Source organism: Ciconia boyciana, chromosome 1 (genome assembly GCF_034638445.1).
Source record: "Ciconia boyciana chromosome 1, ASM3463844v1, whole genome shotgun sequence".
Classification (NCBI taxonomy): domain Eukaryota; kingdom Metazoa; phylum Chordata; class Aves; order Ciconiiformes; family Ciconiidae; genus Ciconia; species Ciconia boyciana.
This window is the reverse complement of record NC_132934.1, coordinates 46,363,195-46,382,282: the sequence shown is the minus strand read 5'-3', so window position 1 is coordinate 46,382,282 and position 19,088 is coordinate 46,363,195. Positions and strand designations below refer to the sequence as shown.

At 39.1% G+C, this 19,088-nt stretch overlaps 1 protein-coding gene across 3 annotated transcripts in view; it reads right to left on the bottom strand.

Moving 5' to 3' along the window:
- Positions 1–19,088, bottom strand: part of TMTC2 (transmembrane O-mannosyltransferase targeting cadherins 2) — a 259,847-nt gene that overhangs the window by 109,823 nt on the left and 130,936 nt on the right. For all 3 annotated transcript variants that reach the window (XM_072864568.1, XM_072864577.1, XM_072864586.1), the window contains exon 3: positions 4–832. In XM_072864568.1, coding sequence (XP_072720669.1) covers positions 4–832 — 829 coding nt within the window. The remainder of the gene's footprint in view (positions 1–3; positions 833–19,088) is intronic.

Here is a 19,088-nt window from a genome sequence, read left to right as displayed (position 1 = left end):
TACCTTTAGCAGGGTTTACTTTTATCCCTGATCTATACAGCATCTCCTCATTCTGCCAGTCCCCATTCCTGACAACAGTCTTGAGTCCATAGAAAACAATTAATGCAGCAGTGGAACAAAAAACCAAGTTCTTCAGAAAACGCTTTTGGGCTTTGACATAAAGGGCCCTGACACCTACTGTAACCAGCAGGCAGAAGCCCATACTAGGAACATACAGCACACGCTCTGCTATTACAAAGCCAACATAGAAAAATAGGTTTGTGGCAGGAACAAAGGGCACTACTAACAAAGACAGAGACAGAATGACAATGTTCTCAGTTGAAGGAAGCTGCAGTTTCTGCATTTCAGGCTTTTTTATACCATTCTCTTCTTTTGATGCAAGGCTTGACTTCACCTCCAGTGTCTTGTACTCCATTTCTGAGTGGCAGCTATGCCCATTAGCATTCTGCTTGCCATTCATTACAGTTTTCCCGTTGCATTCTCTCTCATTGCTGGAGCCCTTCAAGCTAAAATAGGCAAGGAGGAGGAGTCCAGCATAGAAGGCCACAGTGTGTAGATTCCTCCAGTCACTGACTGCTTTCAGAAGAGGCACGGCATCCATAGACCAGTCAAAGCTGAGGGTATCTGGGCACAGCAACAGCCAGAGGTTCTTGGTTGGCAGGTAAAAGAAGGTCAGTGTACGCGTGAGAAAACTGTCTGAGTCAGCTGCTGGATTGTCAGAATTGGAAAAACTTGGGGGCTTGTTGCCCATCCAGTATAAGCGGACACCCAGCAGTGCAGTCCCCCAGGAGGTCAATAAACCAACACTGAAGAAGAGAGTCAAATTCTTTCTCTGGGGGGGGAAAAAAAAAAAACAACCAAAACATCAGCATAAATCAACACCAGGTGTTTAATTCTGTAAGTTATAAACAAAAGGAACCAAGAAATATCTGATACAACTTTTATTTGGTAATGGAAACAAGCACTATAGATCTCAGTCTCTGACATTTGGATCACAAAATGTTGGGGTATGCTGTTGACCATAGACTAAAAGAACAGGCTCTTTCATTTAAGCTATATCAAGCCTGTATCAGAGTCATGCCTTTAGAGATCTTAGGGCTGTCAGCCCTTGCTTAAGATTTAGTTGTGTAACCCTTTGAAAACTCTTTATTTTAGAGGAATTTATGGAACCTTACAATGGTTCCTACATAACCTCCCAAATCCTTTCTTTGCTCCTGGCTGTGGCCAAAACATGAGTTTGCTGTAACTAGATTTAAAGTTTAAAGAATGCTCCAGTTCTGTTTTCCCTAATGAAAGTCTCTCCTAAGGTATTTCACTTGAGAACCAAATAAACTTTCCAAGAAGGCAAGAGAGGAAAACAGACACAGATTCCATATTTAGGTCTTCCAGCTCCTACCTATTAGCTACAGTGATCATTTGGAGCCTTCAGATCTGCCTGCTACTGAAAGTGCCACTTCATTTGCATCTCACAGCCAAATAATATGTTGTTTTTCTTCTTCAAGCACACCATATTAAATAAGGGCTCTAAAACCTTTCACATCTTCATACCCATCTAAATAATACTATGTGAAGCATGCAGCTGCCTCCACCATGTCAAGATGCTAGCAACTCGAAGAACTTCCACTTATTTATGGAATAACATTTGCCAGCTGGAGCTGCTTGTTGGGTTCCCCCTCGCCGCATCCGAAAGTGCTTACTTATTCAAATACTTGCAGAAACATACCACTTCTGCCTCAATGAGAATCAGGAAGCAAGATTTTCTCACCTATTTCTAGGCCTGAAGAGCTTAAGTTCTGCTCTCAATTACATGGGTGCCCTAAATGAAAGCTGTTTTGGATTACTCTCTCTTTGCAGAAGAATCTGTAAAAGCTAAAATATGTGTATTTTTATATTTCAGTTTCTCAGATGCCTTTTGTAAGAAAATAAAACTATTTGCCCAATAGCTCCAGATACAGTGTAAGCACTTTGATGATTTTTCCCCCCATTATTACAAAGAATTATTCGTCAATTGTTTTTCATTTTATTAGGTCTGTTTTTTCCATCTCACACTACACATTTCTCTATGGTTATTCAATGTTTCCTCAGTTATTCAGAAGCAGGTCCTCACACTGGAATGTTTTATCTTATTTCTTTTAAACAGCTCATTTTTCTCCTTTGTGGGGGGACCCTCCCCTTGATATCATTAAATACACATGATTGTGCTGCTCCTTTTTAGGTCAATTAATAGTTTTCTGCCATCAGGTTACTGATATTCCAGTAACAAGACATGGTCTAATCATCATAATTTATCTGCTTATCTCATGAAGAAATTTATTCCTTTTCATATTTCTATAGAGTTTCTCCTTGTGAAGTTTGAAATATTTAACGGCAGTTAGATTAATTCATTCAATTTTGAGGTAATATGGCAGAATGCAATGGAGGCATTAGTAGGGAACAAACAAATTTATAATGAGAATATTTACGTACTTGTATCAGAACCACCTAAAAAATGCTGGCACTTTTTATACATAAAGCAAAGCCTGAGTCCACGTATTTCATTTGCCATATTAATTCCAGTTGATTTATTAGCTTTTATACATTCCTGTATCCTGAAAAATCAACAATTTTTTGTAATAAATCAATCAAAACCCACATCTACACTTTATATGAATATATTCCCTGGAAAGCCTACTGTAACAACCTACTTTTATTTGTAAGCTGGATAATACTTCACAACTCATCTCAGATACTGTTTCATCCCTGCCTGCCAGGACTGTTTAAATGCTTTTAATGTTATAAAGCTGTGTAAACTGGTTATCACTGAAACTCCCAACTAGTTTATATTTGGAATAAAAAGATTATGCAGACTTCATGGATTTGCATGTATGCCCTCACAGTAAAACCTTATGTCCCTGGTTCAACTTGTCCTTTCATTCCTGTCATATTTTGCTACATGAAAAGTGTTCTGCCCACCCCTGTGGCTCAATTATTTTCAAACTCGTTTCCTTCAAACATGCATATAAACAAGTCTCAAATGTTAAATGTGACCTTTTTTTTTTTGCTCTTTTTATTCACTCTTCTACAGTCTCTTAAGAGGAGGCTGCTTAGACAGAAAGAGCCTGGGAAGTGGAAGATGAGTTTTTTGGTCCATTTGCTTGTTTGTTTTAATTAGAAATTCAGAGCAGGTCTTTGCTGGAAGCCTATATACCACTCAAAAGATTAAGATATCCCAAATGCTAAGGAAGTGAAACTTCATTAACAGATGAGAAGTGAGCTTTCATGGATTGCTTAGACTGCTTTTTAATTTTGTTAATACTTACTTAACAACTGGAACAAAATCTCCCTTTCCTAAAGATCTATCGATTGCCCTTTTCAATTAAATGCTGAGAAAGTTCACGTTACAAAGTTCTTTGGCAAAATCCCGCTAGAGCAGATGTGCCATTCCTCGTGGATAATAGAGAAACCTGCTAAAAACTTTCAGATCTTCTTCGTACATAGTAAAACAGTAACGATGAAAAGCTCGCTTCTTGCTCCTAGCTCTAGAATGCAAACAATCTGTACCTCACAGCTAATCCATCCTTACTGCTGGAGTAACTATTTGCAGCCTCCCTTTTAAGCTTATATTTAAGATCTGTAAGGTCCAGATCCTCACACTTCTTGGTTCTACAAAGAACACAACATATCTGTATACAGTATTGTGTTTCATGTTTAATAACACTTTTTAAAGTTTTTTTAACCAGTGTTAAATGAAATATCTAAGGATTCATTTGTGGAGTTCAGAGGTATCCTGGTAGGTGATTTTCCTACCCAGCTTATCAATTTATCATGCTGTAAAATAATAGTTAACTAGAGAAGGAGCTCTGGTGGACTCTTTAGCTTAATTAACTGGCTATGGGAGCAGAGTGCAACTATCCTCTTGTTGCCTCAAGCACAAATGGTTTGCATCCTTCCTCAGAAACTTTTTCAGACATGGGTCTTCTCAAAAGCCAGTAGCTTTACATCTTTTTAAAATTAACTACACATTAACTACAGCTACCAATAACCTGTGTAACACTGACGTGCCATTGTGAATTTTCAGATTTCAAAGGAGATCCTCTGGATTTAGTCTAAAACCAAAACTAAAATCCTCCCTAACACTTAAACTTCTGTCATAAAAACTTAAAGTAGGATGCTTTTTTTTTCTTTTTTAAATCACACATAGATAGCACTGGCTCAGAAAGGGAATGACAGGCTCATTCCCCTTTTTACCTCTCTCAACACTCATGACTTTTGCACAGCTTTTACCCCTCTGTACTAATATAGTCATAGATAATTAGAAAGGTTTAGCTCACATTCTGGCTTTACTTTCTTCCAGGCTTTGTATAGTGAACCAAAAGAAAAAAAAAGTTTACAGCAATTTATTACAATTAAATAATATAATCAGTTACCCAGTAGACTTTTGCCTGCAAATAAAGTGCTTTCAAAATGAACTCTGCTCAGACAAGCACTTTCACTAGCAACTCTTCCTCTGAGCCTCCTGACAGCCTGTGCTCTTCTGACTGTGTACATTTAGTGTAGCCCAGCAGCAGGAAGAGATCCTCTGTAAATGCTTGGCAGAAAGGATTTGGATTACTATACTCATGAGTCCTAATCCAGCCCATCTGCCATATGTTTTGACACCCCCATAAATCCTCTAACCTTTCATAAGTAGTCATTTTCATCTGGGGAAAAAATGAGCACTGATTTAGATCAGATTTAACATCTCTCCTGCCTGCTAACAGTCAAGTACCACCACTGCAATTTTAGTGTTTGTGACTGCAGAAACCTTTTTCATCTCCCTACCAAAATCCATCTGCATGACCCACCCACATTGCACATTTCCCTTGCATTAAATCCTAATTCCTCACTCCATTATACTGCTCTTAAATAAGGCACTCCAGCAGATTTCTTGATTGGGCAGCCCCTGCCAAAGCTCAGTCATCACCTAAGCAGTATCCAAAGCATTTTCAAAAGACACTATTCTTTTAACCTCACCTTGACCATTTCACAAAGCAGCATTAAATATGGCACATGGTCAAGACAGTCCAGATACCAAAATCACTGGGGCTAACCATACACAAAATGTTATTTTTAGAACTCAGGAAATGCAAAAAAGAAAGTGGATAAGTCACCAGGCATTACTCACAGGAGTTTCTTTTCCAACTTAGAGCTCCTTAAAAATATGTTGGCTTGAGAACTGGGCTTCCCAACGTAGCAAAACGCTGCCAAATCACTAGACTGACAGTATCTTGTTTCCATGATAGGTAGAGGCTCCTGGATCACAGCTCAGCCAAGCTTTAGCTGAACTAGAGTTCAAAACATATCCATACCAGGGATGAAGCTATTTGCCACAACCCCTGCTGGGTCATAGTACTGAGCTGGAAGTGGCCTTTACCGCTCTGTCTCCACCTGCCCAGTTTGTTCCTGCTCGTATGACCCACTAAATGAGGCTTACTCTTTCACATTGGTGATACAGCAACAGCTGGCCTGAAGGTCTCTTTTTCCCCTGAGTTGGAACTCTGTCTATAGCTTATCCAATATTGTGACCAACTGTACATATTAAATGACATTTACTTCTAGTGTTATGAACCCACATAATTCTTCCTCAACAAGGAAGTCAGTGCATTCATAAAACAGCTGAAGATTATGTGCACATATTTTTATTGCAATTAGCAAGAAGCACAAGCTAAGCAGTCCTCATTGCTGTTGACTTGCCTTACTAAAATTTAAATTGTTATAAACACTAGCATTTAAAATTGCCCAAAGTCTTCCTCTAAAATCTTTAATTCTTTAATATGAATCTTTAAATTAAAAAAAAATATATTCTAAACTCTCAGCTGAAACAATAGTTATAAGGACTACAGGGGAAAAAATAAACTGCACTAAGAGCAGAAACTGTATGAATGAATGGAGGTAGTACAAAAGCAGAAGGGACTACATTAGCTTGATCAATCTATAAGCGTGGTCAGTGCAACAGAGGAGGTACTCTCTGAGGATAAGCCTACACAGCCAAATGCAGCGTGACAGTGGTGACGCTATGGCTATCTGCCCAGGGTTAATCCATCTATCTGCAGCAGCAAGAACTTAACACAGTAGGTAAGAAGCCCACTGAGACCAAAAGACATTCCTGAACTGCCAGACTGCTCAGGAACGCTGTCCAGCACTACTGTTACCAGCGCACAGGTTAAGAGGTGGTCCAATAGTCATACCTCCATTTCATTTAAAAAGATCATCTCATTTGGGTCTTGCACTTGGGTTGTAACAACCCCATGCAATGCAACAGGCTTGGGGAAGAGTGGCGGGAAAGCTGCCTGGCAGAAAAGGACCTGGGGGTGTTGGTCAACAGCCAGCTGAATATGATCCAGCAGTGTGCCCAGGTGGCCAAGAAAGCCAACAGCATCCTGGCTTGTATCAGAAATACTGCGGCCAGCAGGACTAGGGAAGTGATTGTCCCCCTGTACTCGGCACTGGTGAGGCTGCACCTTGAATACTGTGTTCAGTTTTGGGTCCCTCACTACAAGAAAGACATTGAGGTGCTGGAGCGTGTCCAAAGAAGGGCAACGAAGCTGGTGACGGGTCTAGAGCACAGGTCTTATGAGGAGCAGCTGAGGGAACTGGGGTTGTTTAGCCTGGAGACAAGGAGGCTCAGGGGAGACCTTATTGCTCTCTACAACTACCTGAAAGGAGGTTGTAGCGAGGTGGATGTGAGTCCCTTCTCCCAAGTAACAAGCGATAGGACAAGAGGAAACAGCCTCAAGTTGCACCAGGGGAGGTTTAGATTGGATATTAGGAAAACATCTTCACTGAAAGGGTTGTCAAGCATTGGAACAGGCTGCCCAGAGAAGTGGTTGAGTCACCATCCCTGGAGGTATTTAAAAGACGTGTAGATGTGGTGCTTAAGAACATGGTTTAGTGGTGGACTTGGCAGTGCTAGGTTAACAGTTGGACTCGATGATCTTAAGGGTCTCTTCCAACCTAAATGATTCTATGATTCTATGATGTGAGAGGTTTTGCAATGAAGGAAGGGTGCTGTACTTTCTGCATTAGCCAAAATGCTGAGGGCTCACTGAACATGCAAGTATGTTGGAAGGCAGAACTGGAATTCAAAATGATCTTAAAAAACAGAGAAATGTTCAGAAAAATAATCCTGTATAAAAGGCAGGGGCAACTCCAACTGCTTAGAGCTACACAAGTATGAGATGTGGAACAAGTAGTTGGCTCTTCTTCAGAGAAGTATCAGGGATTATCACAGATCACAAGCAACTCTTTTAAACCACTGCTAAAAAGGTAAACACTCTACTGAGACTACAGATGAAAGCACACCCTTCAAGACATGTGAAGTAATCCTTCCACTCTTCTCAATACTAGTAAATCCTAAAAGTGTCTGGTTACAGCACAGAACTTTCAGAAATAAATGGAGGAACTAGAGAGAGGTCAGAGGAGGGGAAAGAGACTGATTAGTGATCTAGAAAAACATGTCCCATGAGGAAAAAAATGAAGAACATAAGCTGTTTAGACATGACAGCTGCCTTCTAGTACATAAATGACTGCTGCAAACAGGAAAGGAATAATCTGTTATCTATATCCATGTCCAAAGGGTAAGAATAATAAGCTTCAGTTCAAGAAAGGAAGATTCAGGTCAGCTATGAAGAGACGCTTTCCACTGCTTGATATAGGGATACGCTGGAAAAATTTGCCATGGCAGTTGGCTCTATGGCTTTATGCTGTCTTCAAGAATACATTAAAAGTGTAACTTGTGGGAAAGATAGAATTATTGTCAGTCCTGTTTTAGGGACAGAATGATGCACTGTACGGCCTCTTGAGGTAACTTCTGGGCATAACTTCTTCTGATTACTATAAAAGTATCATCAGCATTTCTGCTGAAAAGAAGCACACATTTCTCTTTCTGACCTTTTGAAGTATAACCTATCCATGCTCTGGTCATTTCTGCATTAAGTACTAGAGCTTCATGCAATCCTACTTTGTCTTAACGTTTGCTTCACTTCCCTCCAACTCAGTCAAAATATTAATTAATATGATCCTCGTGTTTTGTTCCCCGAGTCACATTAGTATCTTCCGAACATTCTTAAAATCCACCTCTTACAAACTAACACTTCTTTTTTTTCCCCAATTGTGCAAATGTGCAAATCCATGCTATTTTCTCTAATAAAGAAAACCCTCTATCTTGTATAATAATGGTTTGCACTCTTCATGTATCCATCAATTTAAAGGTGATCTCTGCCCATCTCTGCCCTTAAGACATTCTCTCATCCTAGAGCATGTTTCTTAAAAACTACTGTATATAAATACTTCTGCAAGGAAAAAAAAAAATTGCAAAGAAAAGAATAATAAAAAACAATCTGGGAGAGTCAATTAATTGTTTCTAACCTGGCCACCATAATGTAAAAACTACTTTTTCTTGCTACGTTTGCTCTTCTGCCCTCCTTATCTTCTCCATAAGCATCATTCTACTCCCAGATATATGCATACATAATGTTGCAAAAATAAAAATAAAACACATAGACAGATATTTTGTCCTGAGAGCTTTAGCACAGCATCAAACAATGTAAATAATGGTTTCTATTTGTAGTAGTAGTAGTAATAATAATAATAAATTTATACATTTTTATTTGTAATAATTTAATAATAATTTATAATAATTTAATAATTAAATTTGTTGTTAGTAAAGTTTTCTCGTTGGTAGAATAGTGCTATTGATGTCAGCAATTTACACTAGTTAATGGCCACATTTCCAGCTCACCAAGTGAGAATGCTAACAGCAATACCAACTTAAAAAGTTGGCACTATAATGTTATAACTCCTTGATAACATACAAGATATAAAAAAAGAAGTTAAGTAAAAAAAAGGGTAAAAGTAGATAATCCAAGTAAGACTCTGCAAAAAGCTAACAGCATAACAAGACAAAAAACAGGCTTGAAATTTTTAAAAACTCTTATCAACATCCTAAGAAACCCAACTAGCACACACAACCGCTCAACGTGACAGAGCAAGTCCTATAAGTTCAAAGGGAACCAAGGGAAAATTCCAGCTGTGTAAAAGAGCACCAGTTCGCCTCTGCTGTATGGACTACAAGGAAGCAGGACAGCCTCAGAGATGAGTGGCACGGCTGAGGTGGGCAGCATGGCTCAGCACTAGGCTTGAGCAACTCGATGAGTAGGCCTGTAGAGCCCTAAGGAGAAAGGAAGTTTTGCCCAGGTGCTACTGGGAAGGCAAAGGTGGTACCTGCTGTATAGCCAGGCTGTCCTCCTGAGTAACGAACACACCTGAAAAAGAGTACCCAAGGCTGAGGCCCACCGTGTCATTTGTATCTCCTACGCTGTATTAAGTAACTCTGACCTGACAATGCCTTCAAACTACTTATCCTGTATGAAGTGTTGGCAACTTATTAAAGCCCTGCTCACCTGAACAGATGGATATGAATTATTTATTCTAAAGGAAGTTTGTTCTGCTCTTCTGTACAACATACAGGCATGCTTAAGAAAAATGGAAGCAAAGTAAGCTCTTAGAGCACATAGTGCAATGCTACCTATAAACCTACCACCAAAAATTGTTATGGCACATTTCACATGTTTCCTATGCTAATAGGATGGCAACAAAGGAAAATTAAAGCCTAAGAGCTGGTTTAATATGCAGTGGGAGAAAAACACACACTATAAGAATGTAAATAGACACATACTTTTTAACTGACTAATGCAAATAGAAATGGATTTTATGAGCAAAAATGTAATTCAATCCCAGATTAAGCCTCTGGCAATGACTAAGCAACTTTATCAATCCAGTAGAAGGAAATCATCAATAACCAGTTTCTCTACATGGGATAAATAGCAAGTTGGTTCTAGCTTTGACAGAACAACCTATCTAGGTGTAATAGAAATCCATCAGCTGGAAGCCCATCGAGCTACAAAAGTCAGTTTCTACCATGGATAACAAGCAGCATCTTATGTGGCTTTTTGTTTTTCCCTTTGCCAACTAAAAAATTGAGGTGTTTTGTTTATTTGTACCTTTAAAATATAGCAAAAGAACAAGCAGCAAAGTTATCTTGAAACTACATTCATAATAAAGAAAATCTATTACAAATTTGAACCCTTAATTGTAGTGTCCTTCTAGTACAGCTTAAGCACCTACAACATTTTCAAAGAGAAACACAGATAATATTGAAAGTCCATGTGAAATACAGAACCTGCTTATCAGCTCAGAAGGTGCTTTATATTATCAAGAAAGATTCATTTAAGATCATACAAGTAGTCACTTATTTCCTTTGAAAAAAGAATACTTAAAGCTAGTTTTGGTGCAGATATTTTATTTTCAGATTCTACTGGTTCAGCAAGATAGGGAAAAAAAATTGTTAAGTGACTCAGAACCGGTTTGTGTGACAAACTGAATACAGGCCATGTTGTGACAAAAAATTATTAAGAAAAAAATCCCACCCCGCCTTCTACACCCATCCACCCACAAAATACATTTATGAAGTGGTACAAGAGGATGGCCAAAAGACACCCACAAGTAGCACAACTGTTGTGTTTGAAGTCAGTACCTTTAGAAGTAGTAATAAATTTCCCAGTATCAGCCACCTACTAGTCACTTATTTCAGATGCAGTGCTTATTATAAATAACAGCTGAAAGGACCTCTCCTATGGTCTGGATGCTATCTCTGTATAATTTCTACTTATTCTACGCTACAACAGCATCACGTTTCAAACAATGGGAACCACAAAGAACTGGAGAAGCTAAAGGCAATGCAGCAATGACTATCAGTCTCAGAAAGTAGTCCTTACAACTACCTGAAAGGAGGTTGTAGTGAGGTGGGGGTCAGTCTCTTCTCCCAAGTAACAAGCAACAGGACAAGAGGAAACAGCATCAAGTTGCACCAGGGGAGGTTTAGATTGGATATGAGGAAAAATTTCTTCACTGAAAGGGTTGTCAGGCATTGGAACAGCTGCCCAGGGAAGTGGTTGAGTCACCATCCCTGGAGGTATTTAAAAGACTGTAGACGTGGTGCTTAGGGACATGGTTTAGTGGTGAACTTGGCAGTGCTAGGTTAATGGTTGGACTTGATGATCTTAAAGGTCTTTTCCAACCTAAATGATTCTATGATTCTACAATTCTAAAGCCTTCAGAAAAGTGACCTGCAGTGAGAACTACATACCTTCGAGATTCAAAGTCATTGCCAACAGCAGATGAAAGATAATTCAAAGAGAATGCTAACAAATAGTAGGTCGCCACCATTAATGAAAAGGTTGGTTTCCAAGTATATTGACAGGAACTCCTCTCATCCTACTAGTCAAAACAAATAGTCTGAAGCACATCTACATGCCCCCTTTGTCATCTAACCTAGTCTTGCCTCCCACGTAGCTAATCAGGTGGCTATGAAGCACTGGCAATAAAATTCTGGAGATATTTGCTTGGACGTTTGAAGAATAACACATTGGAGAGGAAAAAAAAAAACAACTTATAAAAGAAATTAAATGAACAACCTTTGTAAGACCTGACCAGTAAGCACTGCAATCTCCGAGAAGCGAGACTGGGAAAATTAACTTTTTAATAACAATTTAATTTGTTCCTCTTTTTCATTAGATCAAGTTAGTCTCTTACAGAATCGGTTATGCTCAAAGACTAATTTGAAGAAGAGAGAGCTTGCTATGTCCTATGTTAATCAGTGGGGAATTTTTTTGTATTAATTCCCTATTGAATACACTAAATAGAAGTGGGAATTAATTCCTATTAGAAAATGAAGAGAGAACAAATTAAACTTATTGCAGCAAATAGCACTGGCTAGCTACATAAGTAATGACTACCCAACGACAGCAGAGAGTGTTGCAAAGATATCACAGGAATACAAGTGCACAGACATAAGAATATTTAGTCAATAATAAAAACTGCAAGCACTTCAATAGAAAATTTCCTCAGAAGTACACTTGATAAAAATAACAGAACACCTTGAACGGGATGTCCTCTACCTTGTTTCCCTAGACATGAAATAAGAAGAAAATATTTTTTAAAACAAAATAGTAGTGTTAGTTTTTTTTCTACCCTTAGTCTAGATACCTTTTTAAGGGGTATTTAAAAGCACGTTTAAGCATAGCCCTTTTAAAAACAGAACTGTATTACCAGGGTCTGATCCAGAGACAGAGTTAAAGGTAAAGCAATTACTGACCTCAGTAATGCAAAACCAAATCCTTAATAATCCAAATAAAGAGAGATGAAAAATGGTGAGGCAGAATATGGATGACAAAATTTACTTCATGTCATGGGACTGTAACTGGCATGGTGACTCATTACTCCCCATTAAGCTAATGTGAAGAAATGAGGCAGTTAGCAATCTTCTGTGAACCAATACCAAGATACTTATCAACCAAACTATTAGGGGGTGAAGTACTTAAAAGAGGTCAATTACTGGTACTGTAAGAGGTATACTGAAGCCCCTTAACTGATTACATTAAACTTACTTGAAAGCCTGCACAGTTATCTTTAGATTAAAATAAGATCTTTAATATTACTCACTAGGCAACAATCTGTGGTCAAATCAGTTTAGCTGTAAAACAATCCAGCTTCTCTGAAGAAAATTAAAAAATATATTTTCTCTTAAAAGAAACTAAGAAATTTATTTCTTATTTAATACATTCAGTACCATTATCAAAATACTTGTTTTAAATAAATTTTTCCTCTTTTTGGATGAAACAAAGGAGGAAGGAATAAAAACAGTGCAAACGGAAATCATTTTGCCTGCACATACTCATCCATATGCACAGATGCACACACAGAGCCTTCCTTATTAATTCCTGGTTTGTAGGTCCAATGCATTGCAAAGGTGTTTCAGGCATCAAGGAAATAAATGCAACAGTCTTTCCTGAGCATGGCTCTGGTGCAAACAGCCAGCCATTATGAAATTCATTCCAGTCTCATTAACGAGTGAAGTTTGGAAGCACAGCATTTTGAAGCCATAAAGGGATGATTTATAATGAGACTTCACTCAGTGGGAAGGCCAAAGTACAGCAGTTCCCTCTCCAAGTTATCATAATAGGAAGCTATTTAATGAGTGTGGGGTTTCTTTGAGAATTCAAAAAAGGCAGGATTTGGAAGAGGATGTGTTACATTATGCAGACACCCACATCACTGAACATTTCTGCTACAGTAAAACCATCAAAATAAAGATCCTCAAAGTTGTTCCTATTTTGAGCTTTTGGCTTGTTTTTAATAAGTACTTTCAAATGTAAAACACAGATTTGTAGAGATTAGCAAATCGACATAATTCAGTATAAAGAAGTTAGCAAGGTTTAGTGAACTAAACTAGGTTGCCTAAGGTCAGGCACTCCATAGTGCAAACCAGAAAAAAATTGTGCCCTGAAGCCAGACACTGGCTGGCAAAGTAGCAACAAAAGAGCCGAGAGGTAACTTTCCTCAACAAATTCAGCAGAAGCCTGTGGCAGTTACCTGCCTCCTTACAGCTCTGTCCCCCTCAGAGGAGCACTAAGCATGCTGGTGACCCAAATTCAATTGCACACAAACCTGAGTCCTCCCCTTAATCCAGTCCAGATGAAAGCTACATCCACCCCCCCAATAATGTTGGGGTTTTTTTTAAATAAATTTCAGTAACCCATATGCCATAATCTTCATGCATAAGTTCGGTACATAAGGTCTTTGCATGTTAGAAATTAATCACCTGGCTTTCAGATTACATTACTGAGTTTGCTAATCAAGGACAGCAGTGGGAAGGAGAAGACCATGGAGCGGAATATGCCAGACTTCTTAAAATCAAAATGCAGGCATAACTGGACTAACACTCAAATCGCATTTATTTTCTAACTAGGAAATTTAGACTGTGGCTTCTTCACAATATGAAAATTTAGACAGCAATGCTACTTTAGGAACTTTTGTTTATTTGTTTGCTTATGTTCTCAGGGTGATCAGTTCCTTGCACAAAGTGACAGTCCAATGGAGGGAACAGGTACGCGGGCAGAAAGCAGAAGGAAGCAATGTGACTTCATTAAGCCATGACTGCTACCAAAGACGCCTATCAAACCATGACTTCCAGGAATATCACTAGGACAGCTGCACTCTTGACATGCATTGTAGCAAAACACACACACATCCCTGCTTCTTCAGCAAACTGAGACTTATAATGGTAATATTTACACGACAGCAGTTACAACTGTTACACCTTAAGTAGTAACATTTCATTTTTTTGTCTTGAAAAAAAACCAAAGTTCCCCTAAACATAAGATACATAACCTACATTAAAACAAGAAGTCCTTGAGCCATCGTGCACAAAGAAGGATTACATGGCCACAAAATTCCCTCCTGCCTGACAGTCTTAAGAATGTCCATTCTACACAAGCTGCTTGTTTTCAAGGTCAGTACATAAGTTACCCAGATGTCATGCTAGTAAAGGTCCAAACTCCTTAGTCTTGCAGAAAGTTGTGTGACATATTTCCTTATCCCTTGGAAGTATGAACATCTTCAGCTCCTTGATAATCTTCAGATAGGAAGACGAACTCCACTGCTAGTGCTTTGTCTGTGCTTCAAACCATCTGCCCAACCCACAGATCCACCATCAGCTCATCATTCTCCTGTCAAAAGCACCTCTGACAGCTTCTCCTCCTCTCCCTCATGGATGGAGTAGTTATCCTCAAATCGCTCCAAAAAGTGGAGAATCTTCCAAAGTTTTGCTACAAGTACTATGACAAAATGCACCTGATATCAGATCAAGATGTTTCTTCTATCACCGGTTCTGACATGGAGTAGCGCATCCAGTTCTGGGGTCCCCAGTACAAGAAAGACATGGACGTGTTGGAGCAGGTCCAGAGGAGGGCCACAAAAATGATCAGAGGGATGGAACACCTCTCCTTTGAGGAAAGGCTGAGACAGTTGGGGTTCTTTAGCCTGGAGAAGAGAAGGCTCGGGGGAGACCTTATTGTGGTCTTTCAATACTTAAAGGGGGCTTATAAGAAAGATGGGGATAGACTTTTTAGTAGAGCCTGTAGTGATAGGACAAGGGGTAATGGCCTTAAACTAAAGGAGGGTAGATTCAGACTAGATATAAGGAAGAAAATTTTTATGGTGAGGGTGGTGAAACACTGGAACAGGTTGGCCACAAAGATGGTAGATGCCCCATCCCTGGAAACATTCAAGGTCAGGTTGGACGGGGCTCTGAGCAACCTGATCTAGTTGAAGATGTCCCTGCTCATTGCAGGAGGATTGGACTAGATGATCTTTGGAGGTCACTTCCAACCCAAACTATTCTATGATTCTATGATACTACACTGAAATGCAATGGTGCCTTTGGAAATGGTGGTGTCCACCTTTATGCCTAAAGTCTTGTAAAATCTACTATGACCCAACACTGCCTGGGAAGCCCAAGTACAGTATCATCTACCACTTATTCTTCCAGAATTTTATGATTTAAATATTCAGGTAGACAGATATAGAGCAAGCCCAGCTAAATTGAGGTTGTAGCCTTTAGCTGACAATTTCAGCTACTACTATACTACAAAGAAATTGATTTGAAAGAATCAATCAGTTTTGAACCATCATCAGTTACCTTGTTCACCAGAATCCCACTAAGAAAAAATACAAAAGACTTATTGTTGTTACATATGAGTGAGGCGAGGTATGAAGGGAGAGAAAGCATCTTTTATTAGAGCAAGCAGCATAGCTAGAAAAACATACATGTTATAATTGGAAAAAATAAGCCAAAAATGGACAGCTAGTCTAATAAAAAATATTATCCCTTTCCAGTAAAGTTTGTTACATTTTTTACCAACCCAGTGACAATTATACTAGTGCTGTTTGCTATTAAGGAAGACAAAAGTCTAGAGAAGTGAGGGCAATTTTAGCTACAAAAGAAGTCTCCTCATCATTGCATAGTTTTCAGCTAAAGCGTGCAAAGCAGAAATGAGGCTTTTAGCACAATACAACTGAAAGACACTAGAAATTTGCTCTCTTCTTAATACACAGGACTTCTATCAAATTCTTGCCTCACACAGGAATGACGAAAATAGTCCCAGAATTCCCTTTCCTTTAAAATAAAATAATGTTAAACAGGCAAATTTCAGACAGCTGTTTTTGCTTTAGCGAGGGGAAGAGATGGGGTAAAAAGCTATAAATATGATGGGAATGGAAGGAAATCTCACAAGTAAGAGAAATCACTAATTTGAAAGAGAGAAACAAAGATCAGAAACCACGAGAAGAAAGGAGCAACAACGCCTGTGTCAGGAATAGTGTGGCCAGCAGGAGTAGGGAAGTGATTGTCCCCCTGTACTTGGCACTGGTGAGGCCACACCTTGAATGATGTGTTCAGTTTTGGGCCCCACACTACAAGAGAGACATTGAGGTGCTGGAGCATGTCCAGAGAAGGGCAACGAAGCTGGTGAAGGGTCTGGAGAACAAGCCTTCTGAGGAGCAGCTGAGGGAACTGGGGTTGTTTAGCCTGGAGACAAGGAGGCTCAGGGGAGACCTTATTGCTCTCTACAACTACCTGAAAGGAGGTTGTAGAGAGGTGGGGGTCAGTCTCTTCTCCCAAGTAACAACGGATAGGACAAGAGGAAATGGCCTGAAGTTGTGCCAGGGGAGGTTTAGGTTGGATATTAGGAAAAATTTCTTCACTGAAAGGGTTGTCAAGCATTGGAACAGGCTGCTCAGGGAAGTGGTTGAGTCACCATCCCTGGAAGTATTTAAAAGACGTGTAGATGTGGTGCTTAAGGACATGGTTTAGCGGTGGACTTGGCAGTGCTAGGTTAACGGTTGGACTTGATGATCTTAAGGGTCTTTTCCAACCTAAATGATTCTATGATACAGACATAAAGGAGAACAGCAATGGGTTAAAATAAGAAGAAAATCAAGTTCTTATCCTTTCTCTTCCCAAAGAGAAAGGTATGATTTGAAAAAAATGGGGGGTGGAGTGGAAAGATGCACAAAAATCTTCAATAGTACAGCTACCAAAAATAAATCACAAAGTAAAGGAAAAGCGACTGAAATAATTTTGAGCATGAGAACAAAACCAGAAAGACAACTTTCTTCATTTGAGAAAGTCTTCTGTGACCCCTCTTACTTCTGTTTTCTCCCTTCTCCTTGTCTTTGAACTTGCAAATATCTGCTATCAGAGTGGTTGTCAGCAACTCCAATTTGCTTAGGTCTCAGTCTTTTAAAATAGACCCAAACTCTGCCTATCCTAGCTGGGTACAACAGAAGTAACCGCAGCACTTAACATGATGACATTCTCCTACTGCTAGCTCCCCTCCGCCTACTAAGCTATAAACCCATGCAGTCACTAAAAGACTGGATCCAGAGTAGACTACAGGAAATCTAGGGGGAAAAGAGAAAAAGACTTAAAGAGGACTACTACAACTTGTACTAAAGTGCCAAAACTCCAAGCCAGCAGTGCATATATATTTTTATTTATTTATTTTTAATACACTTCCCTCTGTGGGTGGGGCAGACACTGTGGCACATAGATCCTTTGGTGTGTCAAGGGTTTATATTTTGTTCTTTTTTTTCCAATTGCCTAACAAGGACATGACTAATTTCCATGTAAAGAATTCCAAACTCCCTTTTCCGCACAGAATTCTGGCTCAGGAGGAATCAGCATGGCAGGCTACCCAGGATTTTTTAGCATTATGCATCCTGAGACGTCAAAGAAAGGGACTGACCACACTCAATTGATTTTCAAGACAGCAACTAGGCTGCAAAAAAGTCAAAGTTGTTAATCATTTACGCACTTCTCAACTTTGCCAATCAATGCAGCAAATACATTTCTTGACCTTGCTTAGAGAAAAAATGAGGATAACCTTTAAAGACCAGGAGTACTCACGCATTATGGATTTATCTGGCTAGCAATATTCATTCCAGTGATGAAAAACTTGACTGAAAAGGCTAACATTTTTAAATTACATACCTCCAAGTTTCATTAAAATTCCTTCTTATCTGCACAAGAACACAAAAATCATTAACCAAATACATGCAGGGACAGAAATGACAACTGCTAAATTTTTCAGGAGTCCCGCTGAATGGGCCTTGACATTTTTCCAGTTATTAAAAATTATATCTTTCACAATTCACATAGCTAAATAAGAACTAAACTGTAAAGACTACCCTGTAGTGGTATTTGTACTTCTCTGAAACAAACTGTTTCAGTATTGCTGGGTTGTTTGTCTGATGTGATTTCTGAGATTAATGTTTCTAATATTAAAATGATGAAAATTATGAAAACAATAAAAACATCACAATGCTAAAAAATCCAGTGACTCCACTTTTAATCACCTACCAGCTTGGAAGCATCAACATCTTAAATGTTTGAAAGTGAAATGCCTTAAGAATGGACTCCACAGAAACCAACACTCTGGGCAAAGTTATGTCTAGGTTAGTCTCTAAAAAATGTCAAATTTAGTTTCTTATAAACCTTACTCCAGTCTCAACTTCACAAATGGAAGAATTAGGCAGTTGGACCTTTTTTTTAGAAAACAATGTATTTTCCTTCCTTTTGCTCAGTGACTTTCCAGAATCATGGAGATGCCCTCCTTTTCAAGAGAAAACTAGAATTTCCACATTTCAATCTGTATTTGTTATGACAGACCCCAGACTATACAGATATTGTCTTCCTAAGACTGTCATTTTCTTTTCTCAAAGTTGATTGATTTTGCATGCAATACAGTGACTAGGTTCCCAGTTGACAACGAGCATGAGTAAGCACGACTTGAGTCCTTTGTTTTGGAGGAGACCTGAGCTCTGGTATCTCATTGAAAAAGTAATTAATTTAGTATCTATTTGAGCACATACTCATTGCCCACAGCTCATAGTGCATACAGCAGCCCTAGTGTGCTAGAGCACAAGTGGGACGAAGCACTCTGAAATCCTGACGGCACAGAAGTAAAGGTGGATGGTATACGCAGACCTGGATAGGCTTTACAAGAGCTCTGCATAAACTTGTGAATGTATGCCTAAAAGCAGCTGCTTAACGACTTACGTACAGTGTCTAGGGACCCTGTTCAGCTGCAGGCCACAGATGAACAAGACCTGAAGACCCACCTTTTGGACTTGTGGTAATGTGGTAATTTAGAATCAACTGTGCCCCTACG